The sequence below is a fragment of the Protomyctophum bolini genome, assembly GCF_963924005.1.
Source record: "Protomyctophum bolini genome assembly, chromosome: 7".
NCBI lineage: Eukaryota > Metazoa > Chordata > Actinopteri > Myctophiformes > Myctophidae > Protomyctophum > Protomyctophum bolini.
The window spans coordinates 35,286,707-35,304,723 of NC_137868.1; the positions used below are offsets into that span (position 1 = coordinate 35,286,707).

The 18,017-nt window shown below is 46.1% G+C and overlaps 1 protein-coding gene across 1 annotated transcript; it reads left to right on the forward strand.

The window, feature by feature from the left end:
* Positions 1-17,458: 17,458 nt before the first annotated feature.
* On the forward strand, positions 17,459-17,800 carry LOC308318668 (tubulin-specific chaperone A-like; the record flags this gene model as incomplete). The annotated part of the gene is made up of 1 exon (XM_080768292.1): positions 17,459-17,800. The coding sequence occupies one exon, from the start codon at positions 17,459-17,461 to the stop codon at positions 17,798-17,800; it is 342 nt and encodes a 113-aa protein (XP_080624418.1).
* Positions 17,801-18,017: the final 217 nt, after the last annotated feature.

Sequence of the window (18,017 nt, forward strand, 5' to 3'; positions counted from 1 at the left end):
TTTTCAATAATATAATATAATAATATACTTCCAAGCAATATAAAAAGAGGTACCCTAAATATACTGGGCTCAAGCATTCGACTCCCTCCCCAAACTTACACCAGCCCACTGACAGCTACCTGCTAATACAGGAAATCGTCATTACAATTCCCATTATCAAGCTCTTGTCTGGAACCAAGCTCACTTGCCACACCCTGGTCTTCCTCCAGTGACCGAAATGGGATGGATGCTCCTGAGTCAGGACACCATATCATGAAACTGAAAGTGTTTGTTATCTTTTATGAAGTAATAACAGGTAGACACAGCAATGCTGGTTATCGCATAACGTTAACCTCTGTTGTACTTTCACAATTAGATAATCTGATATCATCATGATGTGTGATTGAGAGACATAATTTACTCCCCTGTTTTATTACTGTTAGTTGTGTAAAGAGATAAGAAATGTGGGTGGATGATTTCCATGAAACCATGTGGTTTCAAGAGAATAACCGTCCGATACACAGCTCAGCATATTTCCTGTCAGTAGGCTGGGGTGCAAAACCAAAACTCAACTGTACTACACCATGCCATACATATTAGGGATATGACACTACCGAACCGATTGTTGGTAGAATTACAAATTAAAAAACTCTATTCCATTCCATTTCTCCCCCTCTATTTCCCATTCCAAGTGCATTTGTCTTAAATGTAATGCCAGCGCTGCTATTCCAAAGACATGTTCAGCAATGCTATTATAATGGGTAGATCTTGTTGAGCTGGTCATTTTTAAAGTAGCTCTCAAGTCAAAAAAGTGTGGGCACCCCTGTTGTAACTGGTCCCAGCAAACCAGGCACAGACTTACGGTTGAAAAAAACTTGGCTTCACTTTTTGGAACCAAGTAACCACAGTATACTGCTAATCAAATTACAACTAAGTAATGTGATTTGTAATTTGTAAATCTGTGCCTGGTCTGCTGGGACCAGACTACACAGATGACCATATCTCTTACGTCATCACTGAGAGCTAGTCATACATATACACACCATGTACTCTGGTCCCAGTTCTCAACGATGACGTAATGTTGTAACTGGTCCCAGCAAACCAGGCACAGACTTACGGTTGAAAAAAACTTGGCTTCACTTTTTGGAACCAAGTAACCACAGTATACTGCTAATCAAATTACAACTACATACTCTGTATGTAGTTGTAATGTGATTTGTAATTTGTAAATCTGTGCCTGGTCTGCTGGGACCAGACTACACAGATGACCATATCTCTTACGTCATCACTGAGAGCTAGTCATACATATACACACCGTGTACTCTGGTCCCAGCTCTCAACGATGACGTAATGTGGTATCTGGTGGGACCAGATTACACAGATGACCATTTCTCTTACGTCATCACTGAGATACAAATCCAACTACAGATTTCAGAAGTATTTTAGATCATGTATATTTCAACAAATTTGAAAGTATTATTACAGAAATTGAAGTTAGAGACACATATTACTCTGATCATGATTTAGTATTAATATCACTATAGTACAAAATGAAATACATTTAAAACAATTGACAATTTACAATAAGTAATAAAATAATTATACTGTATAATATATTTTAGTTTATATACCAGTTTATATACCTTTTTTTTCATCACATATCAATGATTCATTTTTCTGTAAAAAAGTAGTTAGGTAGCAAATAGTTACACGTAATGATTATACATTTCAAACGTTCCTTCACAGAGATACTGAGATGTGATAGTTTCCAGCGGTCGAAAGTACTTGCGCGCTCTGCTTGCGCACTAGTAGGCCATTTATGGCCTACTAGTGTGCAACAAGCAAGTATGCACTCGGCAGAGTGCAGTTCTAGTTTTATAATATATTTACTTTTTTTGTTTGTTTTTACAGGAGAATGATGCCTGCTGCTCTTGGAACCCTCCTCAGAACAGCGGGGGGGAGAGGTACAGATTTGGCTCCCTGCCTCTCCCCGGCCTGTGGACCCGGCAGACCGGTGAGTGTGTTGTTACAATGTTACAATCATGTTATTACAGTGTTACAATGTCATTAGCGTTACAATGTTTTTGCAAGGTTACTACAATGTTAAAAACAGTTTTCGAGGGAATTTGAGTACTTCCGGTCATTCCTTAAAATTTTGAGGTAGTTGCACTTGAGTTTTTCCCCCAATATCTTTTACTTCTACTAGTACTAACCACTACATCTCGGATCCAAATATTATACTTTTACCTCCACTACATTTATTTGAAAACATTAGTTACTAGTTACTTTGCAGATTATTTATTATTTATTACAAAACATACATTAACCACATAGACCTGAGGACTACAAATGCCTTCTAAATCCTGACAGTTTTCTGAAAAGCCCATGTTTCTATGTCAGTCGTTCTCAAACATTTTCATGCCAAGGACCCCCAAAAATATATGTAATTGGCCGCCGACCCCGATCTGAAAATATGTTTTTCCAGTGACAACCCCCCCCACCCATAAGCAAAGATTTTAGTTAAAAACGTTCGCTCTGAAATAATATACATTAAAAGATTTGCACCACATTTTCATGATTTTTCAAAAATAGCAGACCTACAAGCTCGAAGCGTGGCACCGAGTGCCGCGCTTCGAGCTTCTAGGTCTGCTATTTTTCAATAGGCAATACTTTTGTAGTTTTGCTGAAGTACATTTTAAATTCTGGACTTTCACAGAAACAGTATTTCTATACAGCACTATTGATACTTTTACTTTAACTTTTTTCAACCAAGGTTCATGTTTTACAGTAGGTTATTAGAGAAAGTAAAACATGAGTGTACATTTTCTTTCATTTGCTGCTTTCTTTCGTTTTAGTGATTTTTATCTATTTTTTACATGGGGGTGGGGGAATTCGAACATGGTGCTAAATAATGTCTTTTAGTCCAGTGGATTAGCAGAGTCGCAGAGTCCAGTGGATTAGCAGAGTCGCAGAATCCAGTGGATTAGCAGAGGAGCAGAGTCCAGTGGATTAGCAGAGGAGCAGAGTCCAGTGGATTAGCAGAGTCCAGTGGATTAGCAGAGGAGCAGAGTCCAGTGGATTAGCAGAGGAGCAGAGTCCAGTGGGTTAGCAGAGTCCAGTGGATTAGCAGAGGAGCAGAGTCCAGTGGATTAGCGGAGGAGCAGAGTCCAGTGGATTAGCAGAGTCAAGAGTCCAGTGGATTAGCGGAGGAGCCGAGTCCAGTGGATTAGCGGAGGAGCCGAGTCCAGTGGATTAGCGGAGGAGCCGAGTCCAGTGGATTAGCGGAGGAGCCGAGTCCAGTGGATTAGCAGAGGAGCCGAGTCCAGTGGATTAGCGGAGGAGCCGAGTCCAGTGGATTAGCGGAGGAGCCGAGTCCAGTGGATTAGCGGAGGAGCAGAGTCCAGTGGATTAGCAGAGTCCAGCCGAGTCCAGTGGATTAGCAGAGTCCAGCCGAGTCCAGTGGATTAGCAGAGTCCAGCCGAGTCCAGTGGATTAGCGGAGGAGCCGAGTTCAGTGGATTAGCGGAGGAGCCAAATCCAGTGGATTAGCGGAGGAGCCGAGTCCAGTGGATTAGCGGAGGAGCCGAGTCCTGTGGATTAGCGGAGGAGCCGAGTCCAGTGGATTAGCGGAGGAGCCGAGTCCAGTGGATTAGCGGAGGAGCCGAGTCCAGTGGATTAGCGGAGGAGCCGAGTCCAGTGGATTAGCAGAGTCCAGCAGAGTCCAGTGGATTAGCAGAGTCCAGCCGAGTCCAGTGGATTAGCAGAGTCCAGCCGAGTCCAGTGGATTAGCAGAGTCCAGCAGAGTCCAGTGGATTAGCGGAGGAGCCGAGTCCAGTGGATTAGCGGAGGAGCCGAGTCCAGTGGATTAGCGGAGGAGCCGAGTCCAGTGGATTAGCGGAGGAGCCGAGTCCAGTGGATTAGCGGAGGAGCCGAGTCCAGTGGATTAGCGGAGGAGCCGAGTCCAGTGGATTAGCAGAGTCCAGCCGAGTCCAGTGGATTAGCGGAGGAGCCGAGTCCAGTGGATTAGCGGAGGAGCCGAGTCCAGTGGATTAGCGGAGGAGCCGAGTCCAGTGGATTAGCAGAGTCCAGCCGAGTCCAGTGGATTAGCAGAGTCCAGCCGAGTCCAGTGGATTAGCGGAGTCCAGCCGAGTCCAGTGGATTAGCGGAGGAGCCGAGTCCAGTGGATTAGCGGAGGAGCCGAGTCCAGTGGATTAGCGGAGGAGCCGAGTCCAGTGGATTAGCGGAGGAGCCGAGTCCAGTGGATTAGCGGAGGAGCCGAGTCCAGTGGATTAGCAGAGTCCAGCAGAGTCCAGTGGATTAGCAGAGTCCAGCCGAGTCCAGTGGATTAGCAGAGTCCAGCCGAGTCCAGTGGATTAGCAGAGTCCAGCCGAGTCCAGTGGATTAGCGGAGGAGCAGAGTCCAGTGGATTAGCGGAGGAGCCGAGTCCAGTGGATTAGCGGAGGAGCCGAGTCCAGTGGATTAGCGGAGGAGCCGAGTCCAGTGGATTAGCGGAGGAGCCGAGTCCAGTGGATTAGCGGAGGAGCCGAGTCCAGTGGATTAGCGGAGGAGCCGAGTCCAGTGGATTAGCGGAGGAGCCGAGTCCATTGGATTAGCGGAGGAGCCGAGTCCAGTGGATTAGCAGAGTCCAGCCGAGTCCAGTGGATTAGCAGAGTCCAGCCGAGTCCAGTGGATTACCAGAGTCCAGCCGAGTCCAGTGGATTAGCAGAGTCCAGCCGAGTCCAGTGGATTAGCAGAGTCCAGCCGAGTCCAGTGGATTAGCAGAGTCCAGCCGAGTAGCGGAGGAGCCGAGTCCAGTGGATTAGCGGAGGAGCCGAGTCCAGTGGATTAGCGGAGGAGCCGAGTCCAGTGGATTAGCGGAGGAGCCGAGTCCAGTGGATTAGCAGAGTCCGGCCGAGTCCAGTGGATTAGCAGAGTCCAGCCGAGTCCAGTGGATTAGCAGAGTCCAGCCGAGTAGCGGAGGAGCCGAGTCCAGTGGATTAGCGGAGGAGCCGAGTCCAGTGGATTAGCGGAGGAGCCGAGTCCAGTGGATTAGCGGAGGAGCCGAGTCCAGTGGATTAGCAGAGTCCAGCCGAGTCCAGTGGATTAGCGGAGGAGCAGAGTCCAGCCGAGTAGCGGAGGAGCCGAGTCCAGCGGATTAGCGGAGGAGCCGAGTCCAGTGGATTAGCGGAGGAGCCGAGTCCAGTGGATTAGCGGAGTCCAGCCGAGTCCAGTGGATTAGCAGAGTCCAGCCGAGTCCAGTGGATTAGCAGAGTCCAGCCGAGTCCAGTGGATTAGCGGAGGAGCCGAGTCCAGTGGATTAGCGGAGGAGCCGAGTCCAGTGGATTAGCAGAGTCCAGCCGAGTCCAGTGGATTAGCAGAGTCCAGCCGAGTCCAGTGGATTAGCAGAGTCCAGCTGAGTCCAGTGGATTAGCAGAGTCCAGCCGAGTCCAGTGGATTAGCAGAGTCCAGCCGAGTCCAGTGGATTAGCAGAGTCCAGCCGAGTAGCGGAGGAGCCGAGTCCAGCGGATTAGCGGAGGAGCCGAGTCCAGTGGATTAGCGGAGGAGCTGAGTCCAGTGGATTAGCGGAGTCCAGCCGAGTCCAGTGGATTAGCAGAGTCCAGCCGAGTCCAGTGGATTAGCGGAGGAGCCGAGTCCAGTGGATTAGCGGAGGAGCCGAGTCCAGTGGATTAGCGGAGGAGCCGAGTCCAGTGGATTAGCGGAGGAGCCGAGTCCAGTGGATTAGCGGAGGAGCCGAGTCCAGTGGATTAGCGGAGGAGCCGAGTCCAGTGGATTAGCGGAGGAGCCGAGTCCAGTGGATTAGCAGAGTCCAGCAGAGTCCAGTGGATTAGCAGAGTCCAGCCGAGTCCAGTGGATTAGCAGAGTCCAGCCGAGTCCAGTGGATTAGCAGAGTCCAGCAGAGTCCAGTGGATTAGCGGAGGAGCCGAGTCCAGTGGATTAGCGGAGGAGCCGAGTCCAGTGGATTAGCGGAGGAGCCGAGTCCAGTGGATTAGCGGAGGAGCCGAGTCCAGTGGATTAGCGGAGGAGCCGAGTCCAGTGGATTAGCGGAGGAGCCGAGTCCAGTGGATTAGCAGAGTCCAGCCGAGTCCAGTGGATTAGCGGAGGAGCCGAGTCCAGTGGATTAGCGGAGGAGCCGAGTCCAGTGGATTAGCGGAGGAGCCGAGTCCAGTGGATTAGCGGAGGAGCCGAGTCCAGTGGATTAGCAGAGTCCAGCCGAGTCCAGTGGATTAGCGGAGGAGCCGAGTCCAGTGGATTAGCGGAGGAGCCGAGTCCAGTGGATTAGCGGAGGAGCCGAGTCCAGTGGATTAGCGGAGGAGCCGAGTCCAGTGGATTAGCGGAGGAGCCGAGTCCAGTGGATTAGCAGAGTCCAGCAGAGTCCAGCCGAGTCCAGTGGATTAGCAGAGTCCAGCCGAGTCCAGTGGATTAGCAGAGTCCAGCCGAGTCCAGTGGATTAGCGGAGGAGCAGAGTCCAGTGGATTAGCGGAGGAGCCGAGTCCAGTGGATTAGCGGAGGAGCCGAGTCCAGTGGATTAGCGGAGGAGCCGAGTCCAGTGGATTAGCGGAGGAGCCGAGTCCAGTGGATTAGCGGAGGAGCCGAGTCCAGTGGATTAGCGGAGGAGCCGAGTCCAGTGGATTAGCAGAGTCCAGCCGAGTCCAGTGGATTAGCAGAGTCCAGCCGAGTCCAGTGGATTAGCAGAGTCCAGCCGAGTCCAGTGGATTAGCAGAGTCCAGCCGAGTCCAGTGGATTAGCAGAGTCCAGCCGAGTCCAGTGGATTAGCAGAGTCCAGCCGAGTCCAGTGGATTAGCAGAGTCCAGCCGAGTAGCGGAGGAGCCGAGTCCAGTGGATTAGCGGAGGAGCCGAGTCCAGTGGATTAGCGGAGGAGCCGAGTCCAGTGGATTAGCGGAGGAGCCGAGTCCAGTGGATTAGCAGAGTCCAGCCGAGTCCAGTGGATTAGCAGAGTCCAGCCGAGTCCAGTGGATTAGCAGAGTCCAGCCGAGTCCAGTGGATTAGCAGAGTCCAGCCGAGTCCAGTGGATTAGCAGAGTCCAGCCGAGGCCGAGTCCAGTGGATTAGCAGAGTCCAGCCGAGTCCAGTGGATTAGCAGAGTCCAGCCGAGTCCAGTGGATTAGCAGAGTCCAGCCGAGTCCAGTGGATTAGCGGAGGAGCCGAGTCCAGTGGATTAGCGGAGGAGCCGAGTCCAGTGGATTAGCGGAGGAGCCGAGTCCAGTGGATTAGCGGAGGAGCCGAGTCCAGTGGATTAGCGGAGGAGCCGAGTCCAGTGGATTAGCGGAGGAGCCGAGTCCAGTGGATTAGCGGAGGAGCCGAGTCCAGTGGATTAGCAGAGTCCAGCCGAGTCCAGTGGATTAGCGGAGGAGCCGAGTCCAGTGGATTAGCGGAGGAGCCGAGTCCAGTGGATTAGCGGAGGAGCCGAGTCCAGTGGATTAGCGGAGGAGCCGAGTCCAGTGGATTAGCAGAGTCCAGCAGAGTCCAGTGGATTAGCAGAGTCCAGCCGAGTCCAGTGGATTAGCAGAGTCCAGCCGAGTTCAGTGGATTAGCAGAGTCCAGCCGAGTCCAGTGGATTAGCAGAGTCCAGCCGAGTCCAGTGGATTAGCGGAGGAGCCGAGTCCAGTGGATTAGCGGAGGAGCCGAGTCCAGTGGATTAGCGGAGGAGCCGAGTCCAGTGGATTAGCGGAGGAGCCGAGTCCAGTGGATTAGCAGAGTCCAGCCGAGTCCAGTGGATTAGCAGAGTCCAGCCGAGTCCAGTGGATTAGCAGAGTCCAGCCGAGTCCAGTGGATTAGCAGAGTCCAGCCGAGTCCAGTGGATTAGCGAAGGAGCCGAGTCCAGTGGATTAGCGGAGGAGCCGAGTCCAGTGGATTAGCGGAGGAGCCGAGTCCAGTGGATTAGCGGAGGAGCCGAGTCCAGTGGATTAGCAGAGTCCAGCCGAGTCCAGTGGATTAGCAGAGTCCAGCCGAGTCCACTGGATTAGCAGAGTCCAGCCGAGTCCAGTGGATTAGCAGAGTCCAGCCGAGTCCAGTGGATTAGCAGAGTCCAGTGGATTAGCAGAGTCCAGCCGAGTCCAGTGGATTAGCAGAGTCCAGCCGAGTCCAGTGGATTAGCAGAGTCCAGCCGAGTCCAGTGGATTAGCAGAGTCCAGCCGAGTCCAGTGGATTAGCGGAGGAGCCGAGTCCAGTGGATTAGCGGAGGAGCCGAGTCCAGTGGATTAGCGGAGGAGCCGAGTCCAGTGGATTAGCGGAGGAGCCGAGTCCAGTGGATTAGCGGAGGAGCCGAGTCCAGTGGATTAGCGGAGGAGCCGAGTCCAGTGGATTAGCGGAGGAGCCGAGTCCAGTGGATCATCGGAGGAGCAGAGTCCAGTGGAGTAGCCGAGGAGCAGAGTCCAGTGGAGTAGCGCCCCCCCCCCACACACACACACACACACACACACAGAGTCGCAGAGTCCTGGCGTAACGCTTTCTTGGTTTATCGACGTTTTTAGCATCCTTTTGTATGAAACTGTACCTCTGTACTTTATTGGGTTTATGCATAGCTACACAGCAAAATCCTGACTGTTCTTTTAACTATGACTGAAAATGAACCCTTTGCTATAACACTCATATATAGTATATTGCCATATACTGTTTAAAGTAGTCATAAAAAAAGAACATTGCTACCATTGACTTGATGGTGTACCTTTATGTATGTAACAGTGGGCTCAACAGACAATTAATATTGTTATCAGTTGAATTATGTTCATAAGGGTGACTGATGTATGTATGTTTATTTTAGGGAGCTCCTGGAAAGGAGGATTTGGAGGAGGGGATGACAATGACAGAGGTAAGTATGTTATGGGAAATGTGATTCCTTAAATTTGTTCTCCACCACTGGTACTGGGCCTGATAATAGTTGCATGATGTCTGAATCAGCTAAATTGCTTTGGTAGTTGAATGTCTTACACTTTGCTCTGACTTTATGGTAAATGCAAGATGGGGGGGGGGTCCCACATTTCAAAACCATTGAACTACTGTCTCAAGGGGCAAGTTAATTGCGTTGGACGCTTGCGCATGAATAAAAATTACAGTTCTGTTAGGCTTCGTTAACTAAGGTTTCACAATATGTCAAATAACACACATAGTTAATAACTTAAGCACAACAATAAACATCCAGCATTAGATGTCATTTACCAAATTGAGGTTGCCTGTGTTTTATACAGGTCGTGGAGGAAGAGGCAGAGGAGGACGAGGAGGAGGATTTAGGAGCGACTCGGGTAAGAACACATTTGGGCTGCATACAAATCTGTGGTATACTATCGATATTACTGCGCATGATAAGTAAAGACAGTTGCCAAGGGATGCCCGCTGGCCAAGTGGCCCAGGCTCATGCTACATGGGCTCTGGCCTGACAGGGCGTCATGTGTTCGAGTCCCGTTCATGACGACGTTTGCTGCGTGTGTCTCCCCATCTCTCTCCCTCTTTACTATCCATCTACACTTGATACTGCCAAAGGCAGAAAACTCTTCATGCACGCATGAATGCAAAAGAGAAAGATGTATTTCAGAATTAATCAAGTAAACATACATTTTTATGTGCAAGCCTGTCAAAACAGCTCTGCTTTCACCATACAGTAACATTAACTAATTGTACCGGTAGTTTTACTCAAACCATTAAACCCTTATACATGCTTGTAATGTATGAATCAAGATTACATTATTCTGGAATTCTATTTTCAAGTCTCATGAAGCCCTACCATACTGTACATGTGTCGGTGACATTGTTTCACAACACATTGATAGCTTAAATATAGCTAAACTTTTGCCCTTGTTTTGCAGGAGCTGATGAGAAGGGGAATGGTAAGTACTAGTAGTATTATTGGTGTTGACTGTTGGCACTCTTAAAAATGTACATGTTTATATTATATGTCTAATATGTATTATATGTATAATATTATATGTATTATATGTATAAACTATGTCTGAGTTGTGTATTGTGTTTGTTTAGATGAAGCAGGAACAGTGGAGGAGGAGGCAGCAGCTGGAACAGTGAAGGAGGAGAGAGAAGAGGACGAGGAGGCAGAGGTGAGACGGGCTGTGGCTGATCTACATATAATTCATACTGGTGAAGTAGCTTATTTGAAAGAAATCCATGTGAAAACATGCTTTAACAAGACAGCCATTGAAATCAGTGGTTCTTATGTCACCCCTCCCACCTCTCAAACGTCCCGCTCCAAAAGAGCCACAACCAAAAATAGACATTGAAAATTGAAAGGAAATAGGAAAAGGAAGAAGTTAAGTATACACAGTAAAATAATATGTATCGGGTTCTTACAGCTTATGACGGTAATATTTGTACTTGACAGGAGGCAGCAGAGGAGGTCGAAGTGATGGAGATGATGGAGGATCTACAGAAGGTAACTAAGGAGAGAGGTGGATTAAACTAGATGAACTGGGCCACTGGATTGTCCATAAATGATTTGCTATTGAACTGATTGTATTATTTTTTTCTTCCCAGGGTTTGGAGGTGGAGGAAGAGGAGGCAGAGGTGGCTTCCGTCAAGGTATACTTTTATTAAAAATCCAACTTAAGTTCTCTGGTAATGTTAGTAAATATTGGTATAAAGTTTGTTAAAGTCAGCTCTATCTGGAAAATTCCACAACAAGCTTGTCAAAATTGACTGTGGAAAAAAGACAGTCCTGAAGTGTCTTACATTAATCATGGTGTATTGCACCACCGACTCGAGACAGACTGACAAATGCTTCTGATGTCCCACCTGCGCCACTTCAATTCACAATTGCAACATAAATAAGTCCTGTATTGAAATCAGTTGAAGCCTATAGCTTGCTTCTTGTGGCGCCGCGCGGCGGACGCAGCCGGTGTGTGGTGGGCTTAAAACGCAACACATTTTTCTCATCTGACCTGTGTAGGACATGTGTGCGTCCTGTTGTGGTGTATGGTGGAATCGCAACTGGACACCAAATCAGAGACATCTGCAGGGGATGCAACGTGACTCCAGGAAGGCTGTTGGATATGATTCAAAGAGGAAAGGTAAAGGAAGCCTTCAATTCAGTAATGGTGGTTGCAACTATCAATTATTTTCTTAGCGATTACTATATCGATTGTTTAAAAAATAATAATTAGAAGCATTTTGTTTATATATATATACTTTATTAAATGTATGAATCGATTACCGGTAACCCCGGTAATCGATTCAAGTGTTATTTTACATTTATATTAACAAATTGGTTTTTAAAGTTTTTTGTCTATAATTACATAACCAAAATAGGGACTAATTGATTATTTTACGAAATTATAGATAATCATTCATAATCAATTAAATCGATTCGTTGGATTAACCCATTCTGGGTGGGAACCCCTTTTGGTGTTTAAAGCATTATGTTATACTTTTAGCTATTGAAAAATAGCAGATCTACAAGCTCATAGCGCGGTGCCGCGCTACGAGCTTGTAGGTCTGCTATTTTTTTTAAACCGTGAAAATGTGGCACAATTTTGGAATAATATATTACATTTTTCAATCAAATATTTGCTTCTGCGGGGTCCCTGGAACAACATATTTTCACATTGGGGTTGGAGGCCTATGTGCATATTCTGTAACCCGGTGGATATTTACGTATATAGTGGGTATTAACCTGGTGGAACTGTGTTTTATTTTGTAACATTGACTGGTGCTTTTATTTTCTATTTTCTAATTACTTGCCTAAGTGTGATTGGTAGATGTGGGGAATTGGGTAGTTTCAGAGAAACGGAGTCAGTGAGTGACCAGTGCGTGTGATTCCCAATCAAGGAGAGAGAGAAGGAGAGCGGAGCACAGAGGCTGCGTCCGTTTGCTGTGTGATTTAAAGTTTTTTATGATGTAAAATTGTATTTCGCTGTAGTTTCTGTGCGTGTCTGCTCGACAACTACAGTGAAGCTGCAGTAATCACGTGTGGACTCGTACTGAACGTCTACACAACGTTTTATACCGTGATATGCTGCGTGTGAAGTGATTATCAGTGCTTGCTAAATCAGCGAGGGCAAGTGACTTTTTTTAGCCGCAGTGAGCTGCCTGCCTGCATGATCAACGTCTGCCTGTTATCTCTCCTAATGGTACAGCAAAATCTTATCCAACGACATGAAAAGAGGCTAAATGTCATCAAATGGTGGTTCCGTGGCTCAAATGCCCAATAAATAAATAATGGGCCTTGATATGAAGAGGGTTGAAAACCACTGATCTAAATGTACAAACTAACATACAGTAACGAAAGTTTTCAAATTAATGTAGTGGAGTAAAAGTAGAATATTTGCCCCTGAGATGTAGTGGTGAAAGTGAAGTAAAAGTACTGGAAATTGAAATACTAAAGTAAAATTAAATAAAACTTTCCCTATATAACAACGTCCAACCGTTTGTGTAACTATCGTGCCAGAATGGTATACCCCTGTTTTAAAGAAGTAATGTCACATTTTTCTGGACGGCGAAGCTATGCCCAATTTTGGTCCGAATTCAAAAGAGAGTTTTCTTGTTGGGTTTATTTTTTCAGTTCCCATTGACAATGAATGGTGAATTTACATCATATGTGTCTGAGCAAATCGACATACGTTACGTCATGATGATGTACGATCAGACAGTGACAAGAGCACCCCTCACTTCACATTCACATTTTTGAGTGGTGCAACCACTCCTATAGACGGCTATGTGTGTTCCTGGGTCCCTGTGTCCGAGCACGAAAATAGCGTTATAGCATTTGTTCACCACCAAGTGTCACTGTTGCACAGCCTAATACACAGGCAAGGGAGGAGGGCGTGCCTTGTACAGCACAGTACAGCGCAGTACCACTCACTTCAGACAGGTCTGATCTTTTTATAATATATTTACTTTTTTTGTTTGTTTTTAAAGGAGAATGATACCTGGTGCTCTTGGAACCCTCCTCAGAACAGCGGGGGGAGAGGTACAGATTTGGCTCCCTGCCTCTCTCCGGCCTGTGGACCCGGCAGACCGGTGAGTGTGTTGTTACAATGTTACAATCATGTTATTAGTGTTACAATGTCATTAGCGTTACAAAGTTATTGCAAGATTACTACAATGTTGTTACAATGTTAAAAACTGTTTTCGAGGGAATTTGAGTACTTCCGGTCATTCCTTAAAATTTTGAGGTAGTTGCACTTCAATATATATTCCCCAATATTTTTTACTTCTACTAGTACTAACCACTACATCTCGGATCCAAATATTATACTTTTACCTCCGCTACATTTATTTGAAAACATTAGTTACTAGTTAATTTGCAGATTATTTTTTATATTTATTACAAAACATACATTAACCACTTAGACGTGAGGACTACAAATGCCTTCTAAATCCTGACAGTTTTCTGAAAAGCCCATGTTTCTATGTCAGTCGTTCTCAAACATTTTCATGCCAAGGACCAATTTGTTTTTCCAGTGACAACCCCCCCCCCCCCCCCTCCCCACCCATAAGCAAAGATTTTAGTTAAAAATTTTCGCTCTGAAAGAATATACATTCAAAGATTTGCACCACATTTTCATGATATTTCAATAGCTATAAAACTAATACTTTTGTAGTTTTGCTGAAGTACATGGACTTTCACAGAAACAGTATTTCTATACAGCACTATTGATACTAAGGACAACTTTAGATTTTTTTCAACCAAGGTTCATGTTTTAGGTTATTAGAGAAAGTAAAAGATGAGTGTACATTTTCTTTCATTTGCTACTTTCTTTCGTTTTAGCGATTTTTATCTATTTTTGACATGGGGGTGGGGGCATTCGAACATGGTGCTAAATAATGTTTTCTACTGTCAAAAATAGCAAAAATCGTTTAAACGAAACAAAGCAGCAAATGAAAATAAACCAATAAACACTCATCTTTTACTTTCTCTAATAACCTAAAACATGAACATTGTTTGAAGAAACCTTCAAGTCAGAAATGAGAGTACTTATTCCAACAATTCCATCAATACTTTTTAGTAGTATTCATCATTGCTGTTAGAAGATTTTTTGTAGCTACAGCATTGCAATGGCAAAGGCAATACCTTGCACTGCGAGCTGTTGTGAGCTTGTAGATCGGCTATTTTCAAAATCTTTGCCTTTCTGATGTAATTACCAATTTGGCTAATGTTTGATCATTTTTGGGGTTGCTTTAGACGCAGAAATGTCTTATTAGTTTATTTTTATTTGTCATTTCAGAGATTTAAAAATAATAATAAATGTAGTGGAGTAAAAGCATATTTGCCTCTGAGATGTAGTGGAGTAGCAATTAGGGCGGAGCTATGGCCGATTGTGGTCCCAAATCCTAATATAAATGTGCCACGTGTGTGTGTGTCTGTGTGTGTGTGTGTGTGTGTGTGTGTGTGTGTGTGCGGTTGTAATGTACGTAACTCAAGAACAACCTCAGTTTGCCCCACCGACTTCAAACTTGACACACGCGTTCCACACCCCCACAGGGAGTGCAGTGCCCGGCCTTGAGTCGGTGGCATACACCGTTGTCCAGAAACACCACAAAAGGCTCTGGTCAGGCTCTGCCAGTGGACCTAATGAGCCCAAGTCCCTCACCTGTGCAATTTCCAGTCTCTGCCTCAGCCAATTGATTGCCACGGCAACCCCACACCTTTTCATTGATTACTTAACCAGTCCACTTGTCACAGTCAGTTTGCACTCTTCAGGCACAGACAGACAGATGCAGAGACCTCCATATACAGTATGGGCACAAAAGGGACCCGTTAAAACGGGTGCTATGACAAGTATTATTAGGTTCCCTAGTTGCATCGTTCTCAAGTAGGCCGATGGGCACGTACAGGTGTAGTCATTTCTAACACTTGTTTTTAACACCTTTTTTTTGTTTATTTATTTTTAAAGGAAAATTATGCCTGCTGCCCTTGATGTCTGGAATGCTCCTTGGGAACGCCAGGGGTAGGGTCGATGGTCTCCCCGCCAGGACAGTGACCTCAGAACGCCGGGGGTAGGGTGGAGACTCAAGGGTCTCCCCAGCCGGTCAACGATAGTGGGCGCGCTATGTTGTCTGGAATCCCCAAATGTACCGCTCAAGCTGGTACATTGAGGTACATTAGGCCCATCACAAGTATTAATACATTATTTAAATTACAATAAAAATACATGAATAGTGAAAGTATCAGATCTACGAGATCAAAACGGTTTTGAGCTCCTAGATCTGCTACTTCCACTACGTTCCAACATGGGAATGAGTATGACGATTATGACTATTATCCCAAAAGTATTGCGATTATCACAAATACTTATTATGCAATTGTGATGGGCCTAAGGGTGTGTGTGGGGGTGTGTGTGTGTGTGTGTGTGTGTGTGTGGGGGGGTTTGTCTGTGTCTGTGTGTGCGCGCATGTGTTTGCCGTGTGTGTGTTGAATCTGTTTTTGATTGGCCCGACGCGACGTGTAATCTACGAGAATGTTGAATTTGGGGCCCGACGTTGACAACGTTAAATCTACGAGCTGGACGACGCTGGATCTATGTCAGCTATAGTGTAGTTCTCCCCGGGGTATGGGTTGAATCTGGGATAGCGGGCATAATGGGCAGGCGGGTCATGCAGGAACTGGGTTGTGCAGGAACCGGGTCGTACCCAGTGGTCCCTTGTGCGACCCCCGTCCATTGTGCTCTGCTACCCGGCCTCCCGTACCAAGGTCTTTAGTCTAGTTTCTTATTCTCTTCTCTAGATTCAGGTTCAGATTTCATCTCTTCACATCTCTTCAAAGCACCAACTGTTGAATATCTTGTTTCCTTCCCGCCAGGTTGGCCAAATGTTTTCCCTATCTTGTACTTTCCTTCCCGCCAGGTTGGCCAAATGTTGTCGTTTCTGTTTGATTAACCTCTTTTCGTAGTACTTTTCAGGTGGCAAACGTTGAATTTGTGTCACTCTTCTAGTGACAGCTCCCCAGGTTATTTTGGTTCATTGCAAAGACGGTTCGAATCCCATTTCCCATCATAATGTGTAGCCTTTGTAAATTATACTTTTGACAGCCTATTCTGCATTTGTCAGACTTAACACAAGAGTTTGTGTTTCATGGTGTGACTATACCAACATCATCGACTTGTTTCTTCAGCTATTCATTCATCAGTTCAACGGAGTGCTTATATTTGTTAAAAGAACCAGAGTCACAAGATGACATGGCATGACTATACTGTTCTCAAGTTCACACCTGGACAGACACACATAGGATCAAATAGATCTGTTTCCTACAGCGGTTGTCAACGCATCATAGTGTGATGGGTTGCGCACAGCTCTCCAGGTATATGTTTGGTTCATTGCAAAGACATTTCGAATCCCACTTCCCATACTGATATTTTAATTTATTTTTTATTTTCATCATTCTAACTGCTGCTGGCTGGTTGGAGCGCAGCGCAACAACCTTTCTGTCCAGTCCTACGTGTATATGGACTGGCGATGGGGATATTGTCTATGGTCAGTTCATGGTGTGTATCATTCTAGTTTTTAACCATAGAGTTAATTAGGGCCGTATAATGCGGCGCAATGACGGTATAGGCAGTAGCCTAATAGCCTACAATGTAAACAACTTGCGCAAGCATTAAAAATGGGTTTTAATTGTCGGGTAACGAAAAATAACGGAAGATAATCTAACTTGTTACTGTAGGGGATTCTTTTTATGGGCAGTAATCCAGTAACCTAACGATGTTACTTTAGAAAGTAACGATGCCCAACACTGCTCAGTACAAACCTCAAAATTGTACTTAAGTACAGTACTTAGAAATGTACTTAGTTACCTTCCACCACTGGTCTTGGATGGCTGCAGACTGCACTAATAGTGCACTATAGTGGCGTGTCTGAGCTGTCTTTTATTCTACATTAACAATGATAGAAACACCTGAACATCTCTCTCTTTCTCTCTCTCACGGCTCCTTGGCTGAAAGGATAGAATGTATCAAACTTGACACTGCATTCCTTTAAATCATATGCTTCAGTCATTCATCATCACTTTCAAATGTGTGTATATCTATTTTGACTCCTACCTCACAGTAGCCACAGTCATGTTTAAGGATGATCGAACAAAACAATTGAAGCTGCTCCACGAAAACTAGAGTTAAGAAAACTTGATCTCCTGACCTCAAGCAACACTGTCCTTTGCAAAGGCCGAAATGTGCTTTAAGCATCACCAAGCTAGCTACTGCATGCGACCCATGCTTCATAATTACTGTATGTTTGTGGTCCTTTATTGTCATATCAATAAAATTTAATTATTAAATGAAGACCAAGACAAAGCATTAATGATTAAAGGACTGTAAAACATCTGCCTGCGCCCAAATATAACCAAATTATGGATATTTGATGTCATGTTGACATCACCAAAGGGGCCAGCCGTCCCAAATAAAGGATAGTGCCATCCTTCCTGTTTGTAACTTTTGTCTCTGAGATGAATGCGCCGCCCTTTAAAATACAATAGAGTAGTTGTGGAACATTAGCAGCTCGATCATGTCAGATCCAAGGACACGGCAGATCAAGATCAAAACGGGTGTGGTTAAGCGTCTCGTCAAAGAGGAGGCGAGCTACGTGGCGGAAGCCGAGCAGCAGCAGCAGAAGATCGAGCGTCTGAAGGCCGAGGCGGCCGATGAAGATGACCGGTGCAATGTCAACAAGCAGATGGAGGTGCTGCAGGAGTGTCACATGATGATCCCAGACTGCCGACTGCGCCTGGCCACTGCCCATGCCGACCTGCTGCAGACGCTGGAGGAGACGGAGGAGGCCCTGGCCGCGTCCGAGGACTTCATCCAGGCTAGAAGCTTGTTGGACTCTGTGAAGATGGACGAGGAGTGATGATGATCAAAAAGTGAAATCCACCAACTTAACCACTTAAAACACTTTTACTGCACAGCATCAGTTGGAACCAGTAAATTGGTGTGCACAGCTATTTGTGGATTTAGAGCCCTATTCAAGGTGACTCCACAGTGACTCCATCTTGTTGTGCAGATAGAATAGCATCTAACCGAAACATTGGCGGGAGGATGGCCAACCAGATGAGGCATGCAAGCAG